The 13,485-nt window shown below is 35.1% G+C and overlaps 1 protein-coding gene across 1 annotated transcript in view; it reads right to left on the bottom strand.

Annotated features, from left to right (window-relative positions):
• Positions 1-686: 686 nt before the first annotated feature.
• LOC136817987 (integrin alpha-V-like) overlaps positions 687-13,485 on the bottom strand; it is a 42,369-nt gene continuing 29,570 nt past the window's right edge. The window contains exons 21-31 of the mRNA XM_067074358.1: positions 11,637-11,756; positions 11,073-11,155; positions 10,416-10,505; positions 9,989-10,115; positions 9,539-9,640; positions 8,598-8,648; positions 8,137-8,229; positions 7,295-7,411; positions 6,858-6,956; positions 6,395-6,523; positions 687-1,734 (exon numbers count right to left, since the gene is read on the bottom strand). Of these exons, the coding sequence (XP_066930459.1) occupies positions 1,564-1,734; positions 6,395-6,523; positions 6,858-6,956; positions 7,295-7,411; positions 8,137-8,229; positions 8,598-8,648; positions 9,539-9,640; positions 9,989-10,115; positions 10,416-10,505; positions 11,073-11,155; positions 11,637-11,756 (1,182 nt within the window). The 3' untranslated portion in view covers positions 687-1,563. The remainder of the gene's footprint in view (positions 1,735-6,394; positions 6,524-6,857; positions 6,957-7,294; positions 7,412-8,136; positions 8,230-8,597; positions 8,649-9,538; positions 9,641-9,988; positions 10,116-10,415; positions 10,506-11,072; positions 11,156-11,636; positions 11,757-13,485) is intronic.

Here is a 13,485-nt window from a genome sequence, read left to right on the forward strand (position 1 = left end):
AGTATGCTAAGTGCAATATTATTCAATTAAGTTATCTATGAAAGCTACCGTATTTTCCTATAACAATCCAAAAGTTCCCGTAACAATCAAAAGCGCAAAAATCGCAAAAATTCGGATAGTGCTGCGGTAGAGCTACTTTTTTGCAATTTTGGCGCTTTTGGGTTGTTAAAGGTAATTACCATACGTTCCCAACTTATCAGATATCTGTTAGCTATCCGATCAAAAATGCAACGAGTCCTTCTAGGTGTACCAAATCAAACACATTTTAAGGCAATTTAAGACATTTAAGACATTGTCCGGGGGGGCTGGAACCGACCTACCGTACGTGCGGACGCACGACGGACGGACGCTATCGTTTTTTTAGGCTTCTGCTCATCCTCTAGGGAAAAAAGTTTCTTATAGGAAGTATATCTATAGAGGTCTGCGATTCAGACTATCGTTTTGTAGGCTTCCAGAAGTGCACTGTAAGGATGTAAAAATTGAGAAAAACGAAACCAAAATTTTGGGCAAATTTTTCGAAAATCTGACTATTTTTGCCTCTAAATGTACAAAATTCTTCACAAAAATTCACTGTGGTATCCCTAGGGATCCTAATTCTTGTCCACACATACGGTAGTTTTCAGAACGAGTGCCTCCTCCCCCTCCCTGAGCCCTGTTAAGGATGTAAGAATTAGGCCAAGGTCAATGCAGAGTTTTCCTATAAGAATTCTTAAAAATGATTTAATGAAGTTTACACAATTTATCATATGGTATTTACACAAACAACCTTTAGAAATGAAAGCATTTCACCAGTATCTACAGGTGTCTTGATCGCAGAGGTTGAGGTTTGGGCACCAATAATCAACAAATGTACAGTGTGCAAATACCCAAAATATCGAAATTTTCCGATGAGATTTTCTCGTCGAACTCAAAGAAAGGTTTTAATGACATCGTAATAATCCTCTAAAAAACTCATTCGACGAGAAACGATTACGATCCAGATCTGTAACAACTAATTTAACTAATCATGGTAACTAATTTAGAATACTTTAATCGAATAAATTTCGGGAGATCTAATTTCGCATTTTCGCAAATTTTTAACTTTTTTCATAGACTGACGAAATCATATCCACGCAACATTTTTAAGATCATGTAAAAAGACCGTACATTTACTATTCGTGAAAAAAATTGCTGTTTTCGGGTTCATTTTCAACTGATTTTTGGCTGAGTCGTGAAATTAAATGCACGCGTTATATTTGAAAGTGCTCATTAACCGCGAGTATTAATCCGATTATAGTACAAAAAAAGTTTAATTGTCGCAGTTACAATCCTTAAATTATTTTCCACATGCGGTCCCGATCCCAATTCCAAGTTATTAGTGCTTGTTGACCGTAATTGTACACAGTAAAACAATGGTTTTTGCATCTTATTCCATAGCAAAAAATTCTTGACACCGTTTCCAGCCTGGTTTACAGTATCTGCCCAGAATATAATACAAACTGTTTCGATTTAAGATATTTACATTTTTCCATATGATTTCGTCCTTGATATACAGTATAAGAAAATCTTCTGTTGACGACATCGTTACAACCCTTTTAAATTCTTCTCAACGTGTGAGCTGGATCCTGATTCTGAGCTATTACTGCTCACATTGACCATTTTACGTTTGTACTGTTCAGAGTATACGAGATGACCGTTCATCCTGCCTGTCAATGGTGCAGTTTCTTCGTATCGTTGTCGTTTGAAAAATCCAACCTGTAAATTAAAGGGGTTCAGTCAACTCTCTAATTCGACCTTCTATTATTCGAATCTTTCCCTAATTCGAACTAAAATATCGGTCCCCTCAGCTAGAGAGTAGTATAAAATACTTTCTGTAATGCGAATCATTCTATAATTCGAAGAACATTCTCTGCCCCTTGAAGATCGAATTAGAGAGAGTCCCACTGTATCGATATTGTAAAGTAAATATATTCTCTAATTCTACTCCTCCCGATACAAATTTGAAAGGAAAAAACTCCTCAAGAGGATAAGGTGGGATTTTTGGTGGGATAATTCCTCCCCTCCTCTTTATGTATCAATTAGTCCCATTAGATTTTCTTGGAATTGTATGAAGAGAATGTTTAGGATTTTCAGAGATTTTTGAGATGCTTCATAAGTGAAAGTGATTCAGTCCCTGGCCGGCACATACCAAAGACAAGAAATTGATGGCTCTCTGGTAAATGCTCAGCAATTAATAGAAGAATTAAGGCAAGTCGGGTAATTCAAGGAGAAAGAATAACGCCCCCTATAGCCTATATAGACGCCACCCGTCTACGCAATTAGCCTTTATTCCACTTTGCGACTTTTTCGTATGTTTTATGCCCAGGTTTTCGATTTTTTGATGTCACTTCAAACTTTTGAAGCTCTTGCAGTAGGGAAAAAATCGAATTTGCGTCAGGACACTTGAAAGGCTTAGTTTTTCACAAAATCTTCAAAATCGAACGAGATGGAAAATACCGGTTTTTGGTGAGGTGTTACCTTCGGGTTGATTTTTATGGAAAGAGAAGCCTCCAACTGCGGCCACAAGACTTACATAACAGAAAGAGGAAAGCTTGACCACTGAGAGCCCGGACACCAATCAGTCCGAAAATAATTAAAAAAATTATATATTAATCATTTTCTGTAAGAAAAAGCTCTATTTAATCAGCGGTTATCATATAAAATCAAATTAAAATGTGATTTTCAATTATCTATCGATAAGATTTTTAATTAAATTCTATCGATAAATTGTGATTTGCACTGTTCCTGTTGTTCGGTTCTCTTTTTGGAGTTTTTAAAAAGTAAGAGAATTATGAAAAAAAATAAGATTCTTCTACTTTAGGCGAACAAACTTTCGCGAGCAGAAACTTGCGAAATTTACGACATTTACTTTCGCAAATTTGAGGAAAAAGAAATTTGGTGGTTAATTAAAACCTTTTTAATTAAAACCAGCCGTGGTGTTCTTGAAAAAGCAAATAAAATTCGTGTTAATTTTTGCGTGTTAATTTCAAGGCCGTTAAGTACGTGTCTCCTTATTTTCGTGTAATAAACACAAAACCACCATAGTTCTACCAGATAAAATGTTAAAAAAATATTTATTTGGACATACTTAAAATAAATATTAAGATGTTGCACTGGTTCAAATTATACTTGTGGTTACCTATTATTTACTTTACTGGATATTGTTTCTCTCAATCGGTTGTTGGCAACAAGAATTCCCCGATTGGTGACCCATACGTTGTATTAGGCATCGGTTCAGCGTGTTACGAAAGACCTTTCAACGGATCAATTGATGAGAATTTGAAAGCAAGAATTCATAATAAAGCAGTCGAATTTATGTTTAAAAGGGTTGACACTTATCACCCGTTGTTTCGACATAGACGTTTATTCAAGTATCAATATTTTGATATTTGTGATAATTCTGAACTGTTACTAACATTGCTGGTTGATTGGAGGCTTAGTCCAAAGTATACGATAACAAAAGATCCTTTTCGTAAAGCTGGTCGTAAAATCTACAAATGGAGATTCAAGTCAAATGTTTTGATTGTGTTTGCTTACGTTGAGAGTGATTTATTTCGGTTGTTAGTAGAGATTTTGAGCGGTATCGATATTATCATTTGGAACCTGAAAGATGATGTTGCATTTCATCAGAACCACTTTCTTTTACCATCATTGAAGTTAGGGGCTACTCAAAATTTGGTCAATGATTTTCGAAATTTGGTACAAGCTATGAATTGGAAATTAACTGTCATTCTAATCGAGGATAATTTTTCGTCTAGTTCTCGATACTTTGAAAAGTATAAAAGCATGTTTTTGGAAGCGTTCACTTGCCTAAATATTGAAAAAGTCGATGGTTTTGATTTGAAAAATGCTGCTGGTAAATTCAAAGACACAGAAAATGGAAATAACATTTTTATACTGCTTGGATCGTCACTGAAACAGATAGAATTTTTGAAGAGGATTGGACCCTCAAACAAAACGTGGTATGTCAACGAGAATTATATGGATATCTGGAACTCTAGGACTGTCCTTAGTTTCAGAGATGGACGATTTGTGGCGACTCACAAAGATGTGCCTTTGATTTATGGGTATGCAGCATCTTTCTACTACTTCGAGATTCCAAAAATGCAGAATATCTTAACAATATACATCAATATTATGTTTCGAAATTTATATTTTTTTGTAGCGTTGTATAGAAATAATGCTCGACGACTTCCAAATTTATTCATGATAAAATGGATGGTTCGGCAAAATATACATCACCGCCATTTACAACTCATTGTTATCGACAACAACAAAAAACTAACCTTCTACGCTGAATATCACAATGAAACCATTCAGAAAACCAAGAAAATGTCCTTTAGTGTATTACCAATCCGGTACTGAATATGTTTACACCAGGTTGGCTAATCATACTACAAAATGGAACGAATCTTATGGTTGGATGTGCCAGCCCTGTTCAAATGGATTTTACAAATCGCAAAGTGGCAATTCATCTTGTTACAAATGTCCCATAATGCAATTTTCAAATGAATACAAAGATTCATGTCACGACCCTTATACTCAAGAAACGATATCAATCTCTCAGCCGTTTACCATTTTCGCTATAACCTTATCATGTTTTGGATTTTTATGTTGTCTGATCATAACTTTGGGGTTCGTGAAATATCGTAAAACACCTACAATGAAAGCTGCAAATGTACAAATGACATTTATCCATCTAATGTTTATTGCTACCAATTTCATACTGTTATTTTTCAGTTTTTATGGGAGACCAAACATTTATAAGTATTTTGGACGTCTGTTGGCTTACAGTAATCGTGTCTATTATACAACTCAGGTTACAAAAAGTTTTAAAAGCTTTTCAATGTAAAGTCAAAATAACCAAATCTGTTCGGAAATCAAAAGTGGTCGAAATATTTTCAGTCTTGATTTTGGTTCTGTTGAATAACTTTATACTATTTTTGCTTGTTTATGTCAACCCTGTCAAGATTGAAACTGTTATCAATCATCAAAAACTTGAGAAAATATCTCAATATCTCATATAGGTTTACATTTCAAAGTACTTATCGGTTTCACTATTTGTCTACAATTTGTTTGCTTCATCCAAGCGTTCCGTGGCAAACGACTACCCGGTGCATTTAAAGAAACAATGTCTATTGTATACGGAAGTTTCATGGTTATACTGATATTTATTATTTTGTATCCGATCGTGATTTTCCAAAAAGATATTCTACAAGCAGAAACAGTTTATTGGATAGCTGTGGCGTTAAGCATGGATGTTTTATTGATGTTTTGTCATTTCCGGCGAGTTTACATTGCGGTATTCCACCCGGAAATGAATACAGTTGAATATTCAAGAGCTATCATCTTGGCAAAAATGAATAAAGACTCGAAAAGTAAAATCAAAACTTGAATAATGGGTGTTTGTCTATGAAAACAGACCTAATAAATACGGAAATTTTAAAATTCACTTCCGTAGAGGCAATACGCTAAGATACACTCTAGAGATAATACGTTCAAAGATGAACGTTAAAATGACATGACACATTAAACGAGAACGACCCATTAGTTACAGGAGACGACAGCCAATGGGCTTTCTCATTTAATATCCAAACAAAGGGGTAGACAAAACTCTGGGAATTTTTTCAAACCCTTTGAATATAAACGAGCTTATCATTTCACTCCTGAAAAAGAAACAACTCAAATTGGGCTTTTCCAGAAAAAAATCGTGCACCCCCTGTTGAGGAGGTCCATTTCCGTTCCAAGGGGTTAAGGTTTGAAATGCAGTGGAATTCCATAAGGGTAGACGAAAATACGTCAAAAATAAGCGGAATTCCAAGGGGGTAATGATTGAAAATTTGTAAAAATTCGGGATTCCAGAGGGGTATGATCCTAAAATTGCCTGGAATTCCAAGGGGATAGGTCGCAAAAGGTTGGACCTCCTCAACAGGGGGTGTACGTTTTTTTCCTGGAAAAGCCCATTAAACTCCCTGGAAGAATACAAAAATTTTTTCAAGACCCCCTGGAAACGTCCATCTACCCAGGTCCACCCCATGTATGGATATAAAATTGAAGCACACGATGAATCTGGATTTGACAAATTTACTTATACATATTATACGGTGGTATGTTAAACGGTGAAAAAGAATGCGACTATTATATTTTTATTTTTCTCGACATGTTTCGGACTTGGTCCGTTCTCAAGGGAATGATATTTTTATTATACGCCGGTATATTAGTGGCTTTTTTCCGTTGTTGTTTTTGTGTTTGAAGAAAAAAGGAACGATATCTGGGCGTTCGCTAACCTCGAACACCAAGGCGATTGTCGATCAGCTAGCCCTATTTTCTACTTCTCTTAAAAACAGCTGGTGAAAGGGATGAAATAATTACTCACCCTGTATAAGATAACACAAAAAATGTCCAACAAAATCAAAGCGCCCACTACTGCCACAAGAATGACCCACCATTCTACTCGATCTTTCACAACGATAATCTTTTCTAACTTTTTGAATGGTTGGCGAAGCTAATGAGAAAAATTATGAAGATCAGTAAAATAACATTTACGTTTGGCAAGATACTTAGCGAGAAATACATTATTCTGAAAAGATTTTTCGAATTTGAGTGACAATTCTTTACCCTAATCGAAGGTTTTTTTATGTCCACATTTGAGGGGTGATTCTTTACGCAAATTATGTAGCTTGAAATAAATATGCTCTACAGGTTAAGAAAAAGCTAAAATTTACCTATCAAATATCTATAGTTGTTTCCACTCTAGCTTGATTTACAAATTACAGACCAGAAGAGTCTTTGGTGGGCTATGAAAGTTACCCCAATCCACAATCGACAGTAAATCCTACCTCAGTTGCTTGAGGACATTCTTGAGCTGACTCAGTTATGGATCCAAACTTTCCACCGAAGCGTGTCGATATTTGTATAATCATCTCCTTTGAATTTAACTAATAATCGAAGAGATACAGACAATCAAGATTCAACAAAATTAGCCCATTTCCCCTATCTCGTAAAATCTTTTAGATAACCTAACCATAGCCTTCAACCAATAAGCATAAATATGGTATAAAATCAGGGGGGTCGAAGTGAGCTAGAATGTTAATCAAACCAAGACATGCCCCGTATTGCTAATAAAAAATATAAACTTGAAAAGTGGGATTATATCCCTCCGTGTTTTTTAAAGCTTGAGAAAACAGTAAGAGTTTGTCTTTAAGGTCAGCTCTTTAAGATTCGGAAGTCCCATTTTATAAAATGTAAAGACTTATAAAAACAAAGGAAAACTTACCTTTTGTAACGCTTCCAGATAGAAAAACATTGTGAGTTTCAATCGCACGCTTCCATCTACTGCAAAATCCAAGACGTCATTGCACGTCATTGTCTGACATTGTCCACTGGAACAATCCTGGAAATTCAAAAATCTTATCAATCCTGAAAATTCAGACTTTTGAAAATTATTCCCTGGCTAGCCACACTGCAAGATCATGGAGGTAATAAAAATATAGATGGACATACCACTCCTACTATTCTATTGTATTGTATCGTTGTTATAATCTATATCTTGACTGAAGGATTGGTAATCAAAGGAGGCTAATTTGAAAGAAATTTCTAAAGAGTTTTATGACTTCTCTGGCTATTACAGAAAAGTTGTTACTCTATCTAACTTTTATTACCTCTATGGTAAGATGTAGAATACTATTACTTGCATGGTACAGTCAATGATGCATGCAAATTTTACTACTATACCCTACAATTGGGCAAAAGGGTCTCCAGTAATATACAGACAGCTCTTCATATGTTAGACGGTGAAAAAGAATGCGGCTATTATATTTTGATTTTTCCCAGACAGCTCTTCATAATCATTTCAAAAAAAGCTTTTCGTTCTATTTCAACATCATCAGTGCTATGATACAAGTAAAATCCATCAAAGAAAATCAGCTTAAAAAATGAAAAAGACGATTTCACCAATTCCAATAAGTACAATTTCTTCTTCTTTATTTTTCATCTGCATTTCCAACAAATCCTTTGAGAATAATTCACTCAAAATTATCATTCCACTGGGGGTATCGCTGCTAATGATACAAAGTTTTCCCCTCAAAAACAATGTTACTAGAACAACCTTCAACTTACAATAATATCTTTTGAGAAGCTTGGTTTGTTTTCAATACTCTTGTCAGTCGCTTCAGTCGTATTTGCACTGACTCCTAGTGTTGCATTTCCCTGCTGCATGAAAGGGAAAAACAGTTAGAATGAAAAATGATTAACCTTCCATGAAAAGTCAAATGAAAAGATTCAAACATCCCCGCTAACACCCGGATTTGTTGACTAGGAATGTTCTAACCCTGTCTTAACATAAGTTTAAAACTTGCGGAGGTATAGACGTAATCTTTTTTGGTTCACACAGCCCACAACGCTACAGCGATACAAATTTTCGAAATGTAGTAATAAATATGATCCAGTGAGCTTTATATCAAACCCTATAGGAAGTGTTTCTTAAATCCCGGCCAACCAAAATCTCTGAGCGTTTCTTTCTCCGATCAAAGATGATGGATATAGTGTAGTCCAAGGTTTTTAAAGGTCAGTAATGCTACCTTTATCTTTCCAGAATTGATATTGTTCAGGTGGCAGGAAGCTCCTTCGATCTGAAAAAAAAGCGATTAAAAGATGAAATATTATACGTAAATTTTGTTTTGACTGAGCCTCGGCTGATGATTAATTTTTCATGATTTTTAGGCTTCTTAGGCTTTTATCCTCTTAATTTCCTAACTCCCCTAAAGGCTACTCACACTAGCGGCCGTAGCATGAAGGTAGAGCATCCATCTACGGTGCGCAAGGTTGTGGGTTCAATCCCCAGCCGGGTCATACCAAAGATTCCCAAAATGGTACTTGATGCCTCTCTGCTTGATGCTCAGCCATTAAAGAGACGGATCAAGGGTAAGTGGAGAAATCCAGGGAAAGGAGTGGCGCCATCCCCTACCTTCGGGTAGACAGCTATACGAAAAGGGAGCCTTCGGGTCGCCCTCGACTGCGGTCGCAAACTTACTTACTTACTACTCACACTACACGGTATATTGGTAAGTGCCCACAATATATTGAAAAACATGTCTGCAATATATTGCCAGCTCGATTTGCAATACTCTAACAATGTAGGGGATTGTTTGCAGAAAGAAAATTCATTTTTATTTTAGAGTACTTGTTGTTATCTTCGTACATTACGGTTACAGTACATTGTGTAGCCCTTTAACTAATGGGATGCAGCGACTCGATAGTTTTTTATCAATTTTATTTTTGGCAATGTTTTTAAGAACATTGATGAAGAAAAGTAGAGACCCCTCCAGCGGTTTACTTGATGGCGTAAGCAGGCCCTTTTTGGCGTTATAGCGTGTTTTACGATTTGATAAGTTATCAATAAAATAATTCTTTTGGTGATGAGAGATGGTTGTGTGATTATAACTTTTTTTTGGAGTGATCTATGACTGGGGGGCTTATAATTTTTTGGACACTTGGGGTGTCAATTAAAAGATTAACTTACGGAGAGTTCTTTAACATAAACTAGGTTCTGTTCTCCAACCCGATCGAGGAGTGTGATATCCAATGACATGTTATCAATGGGCACTATTCCGCTGTTTTGCACCTAAACGAAGACAAAAGGTCATACTTATATTAATTTGAGTTTGAATCATTCAGACCCTTAGTAACATTCACACCGCAGTAACATTACAGTCCTAGTTCATTTCATTTTAGCATTGAAACCAAAACTAGGGAAAAGCGTGAATGAGAATTTTTAAATTTCAGTGCAGATTGTACTACAGAATACTTCTGCGAAACTTCGCCTTACTTCCTGCATGGATATAATAGAAGGAAAACTTTTTTCTCTGCAAGCAACGAAATACGGCATAATTAACCTAAAAGAATAAGGGGGCTTCAAAATTCATATGTATTGATTGGATATCTGTGGTTAAAAACCTATATAAGACCTTACCAAGATATTATACGAGACCATAGGGCCAGCCTCTTCCACAGTCAATGGTTGGGCAATTGGTTTCTTGGTGGCGTTGTATGCTAAAACTTCTGCTACACTTCGTCTTATGCCCGTCTCTATACCCAATCTAAAAGGAAAAATTGATAAATTATGACCATTAAACATTGAAAAACATATGAAAAGAAAGAAAAAAGCTACAAGCAAATTTAGATCTATTGGATGGTTATGAATTGTCCTCTGGCTCCAATTTACATGGAAATCTCAAAAGGAAACAGTACATCTTTCAAAAGCTAAAATACAGATAATAACTGGCAACCTAAGTCTTTTTCTGAGAATGATATTTTTTCTTCAGTGGTGGTTCTACGGAGGGTATAAAAGAATTTTAGTTTTCCAGTTGTTACTTTGACAAGGGTTGTCCCCTACTTACTGATCAAAAGAAACTTGAACACAAGTTTGAATTTTCATTGGTAACTTCGCAATCACTTCATTGTTTGTTGTATTTGCGTCGTTCCCAGTTCTGAAAAATATAAATTTCTTTGAAAGAATTCAATTTTCTCAGGTGCAATGGCGTCAGCGTCTTAAAGGTTTTGTTTTAAAAAAAGAGTGATATCATTTGCTTACTCGTCAATTTTTAATTCACAAGCTTTTTCACATTAAATTGACACGGATGTGGAGCAAGATAAAAAGAAAAACATTTTTTTGCTTATATCAGCATAATATAACAATAGAAATATGAAATATGTGTCTGATATGAAACGGGAACAAAACCTTTAAACCAGGGTTTCATGGTTCGAATCCCCGTTCTTTCTAATTCATAGATACCCCTGCCGGTCTTGACCGTGGATCCCTTTAGAAAACAATCGAAAGACAGTTAAAAAGTCGAAAAATCTAGATTACTGGACTTTCCACGTAATAAAATCTTATTAAATACGCCATGTCAAAGAAACAAACTAACTATTCAGACCTGGAAGATTTAATGGAGAAACGTAATATGTAGACCGATGTTCCACAATAAATGATAAAAAATAGTTGTTTGAAATTTTTGCGAGAATATCCAATCATTAGTAAAGCTAATGATTCTTACGAGTTCACGCTCAATTTGAATGGATATTGAAAGAACTTTGGACGTGGTAAACTTTTCACCATGAATTGTGCTTCCACGCTTATCTGAAAGAAACAAAACATCAGTTTTTTACTTCGTTAGAAACTACAAGAGCTGAAACCAATTTGAAGTTATAAGGTTAGGTTAGGTTTAGGCTCCAGAAATGGCTAAAGAAAACATTGATTCTAAGTAGAAGCCATTCAGCGATTAAATTAAGCATACTTTAGAATACATAAGGAACCCTTTAGACATTTCAGCCAGAAAACACAAAAATAAGAACAGTCAAAATTTACTAGTCCTCATGAAAATATTTGTTATTATGACGTTTTAAAGGAAATCCAACAAAGGAAAATATAAAGACTTGAGTCATTTATAATCTGCATAATAAGGTAATAAGGGTGTTATACGATAATACGATAATTGTTACGGGATAATATCAGTTTGTATAATCTACTAGTACTACAATTTATCCCTTCCCATTAATTGTTTGCTTATTTTATACTTTATCTAAATTAGTTGTCTGCAATGCTAAACTACAACGCATACCGTTTCATTTTCAAGCATAGGGTTATCCAAGAGAAATCGAACCAATTTTCCAGTTCCGTCGAAAATTCCATTGGTTGAATTTGTGACTGGCCCATTGTATTCAGGAATGGTGATGGTTCTCTATGGTCAGAGGAAAAGAAATTTAAAAAATCGATTTTGTATATTGGAATTTGCCGAAAACAGTACTTGTTCTCATACCTTTCCTTACCCATGGAGGTATAAAGAAAAACAGGAGATGTATGTTATTATAACCAAGCTCGACTTACGATAAAAAAAGTTACAAGGTATGCATGCTCATGATCTCATATATCGTGCATTTTTAATGAGCTCTTTTGTCCATGGTGAAATCTTATTGGCTCACTTCAGTGTTAGAAATTAGATGAGACGAGATCTGTTTCTGACATTGGTTTAAGAAAATATTTGGACTAAAAAAAGGCCTGTAAACTTGGCAAACCTTCATCAAATGAAAAGACTGTTTTCTTCAAAGTGAACTCTATTGCTTGTGCCCGGACTGTCAGAAGTGATGTCTAACCTCCGTTTAACAAGTTTTCACTACACTTATACCATAGTAAATGAAAGCCGCGGCTGGAATATGTACCGCATTGTCTTTTCATCTCTATCTCCGAGCTTTATAAGAACATCAAGATGCTCAGTTTATTATTGGTAGGTTTTTGAAATTTTTCTCTTATTTTCCTTCACAAAAAGTTTTTTTGTTGCTAGATATCTTTGAATCTGTACCCAAGAACACTTGAACTAATTTTGGACATATTTTATGGGTATTTTGTGGGTAGTTTTTCGCCAAAATTAAAATTATAAGAACTATATTCAAGATGACAACTTTCCTGTAAGTTTAAATGATAAATTTTGAAGGTGCTAGCCTGAAATTTTCACAGCATTATCTTGATGTACTTTTTCATTGATTTCTAAAAAGATTTCACTGAAATATTGTGATGGCATTTCGAGGCACCTCATTAATCTTTGAGTTCTTTCAGCCCAGCCATTTTGTGCTTGTTTAAATTTCTTAGTGTTGATTTTTCCTTTACAATAATTTTATAATACAGGTGTATTAACAAGGACATATCATTTATGTTTAAAACGCACTGAGAAGTAAGTATTAACGACAAACTAATAAAATTTACCATTAAAGATGCTACATTGCTGATTTCTTGATCAACAAATAATAGTCGTCAAATACGACAGAGATAGAACAACAGAAATTCAGATGTTATCATTCAAGCCGCGGCTTTCTTATACTATGCTTATACTAGCCTGGATATCCAGACTGCAAACTATTTCACAGTCTAGTTTTTGATATTTTATGTTCTGGTTTACAGCCTGGTCTTCCTAGAGCGATTTACATTCTCATATAAGTGAGCGCACTTCGCTAAAGCCGTAAGGACCGATGTACATGAGGCGGAGCAATTCTGAAATAAAAAATAGGATAATCCTCCACTTGCTAGTAAAGATAGAGCTTTCTGCTACATGAAAAAATGAAAAACAAGAAAACAGAGGCAAGTTCATTTTCCAAGAAAACATGGTTGGTCATGATAATGCATACTTGTTACATAAAAACTTTTTTATGGACTCTGGTATGGATGTTTTAAATGGTTTTAGCAAGGATTTATTATACACTGGATATACAAGTACCTAATTTTTGCTGATTTCTCATGTTCTAGCTATGTCCGCAGTAATGATATTATTGTTCACTCTCCTTCCCTCATTAAATGATTTTTCGATACATTTTAATTGCGTTTTATATCAAAAATCACTCATCTAATTCCCAAAAGAGACTTAAAACTTTCCCGTGAGAGTCAGATTCTTCCACTTAATTGCTAATTATAAGTCGTTA

Source organism: Clytia hemisphaerica, unplaced genomic scaffold (assembly GCF_902728285.1).
Source record: "Clytia hemisphaerica strain Z4C2 unplaced genomic scaffold, Clytia hemisphaerica genome assembly, whole genome shotgun sequence".
Lineage (NCBI taxonomy): Eukaryota > Metazoa > Cnidaria > Hydrozoa > Leptothecata > Clytiidae > Clytia > Clytia hemisphaerica.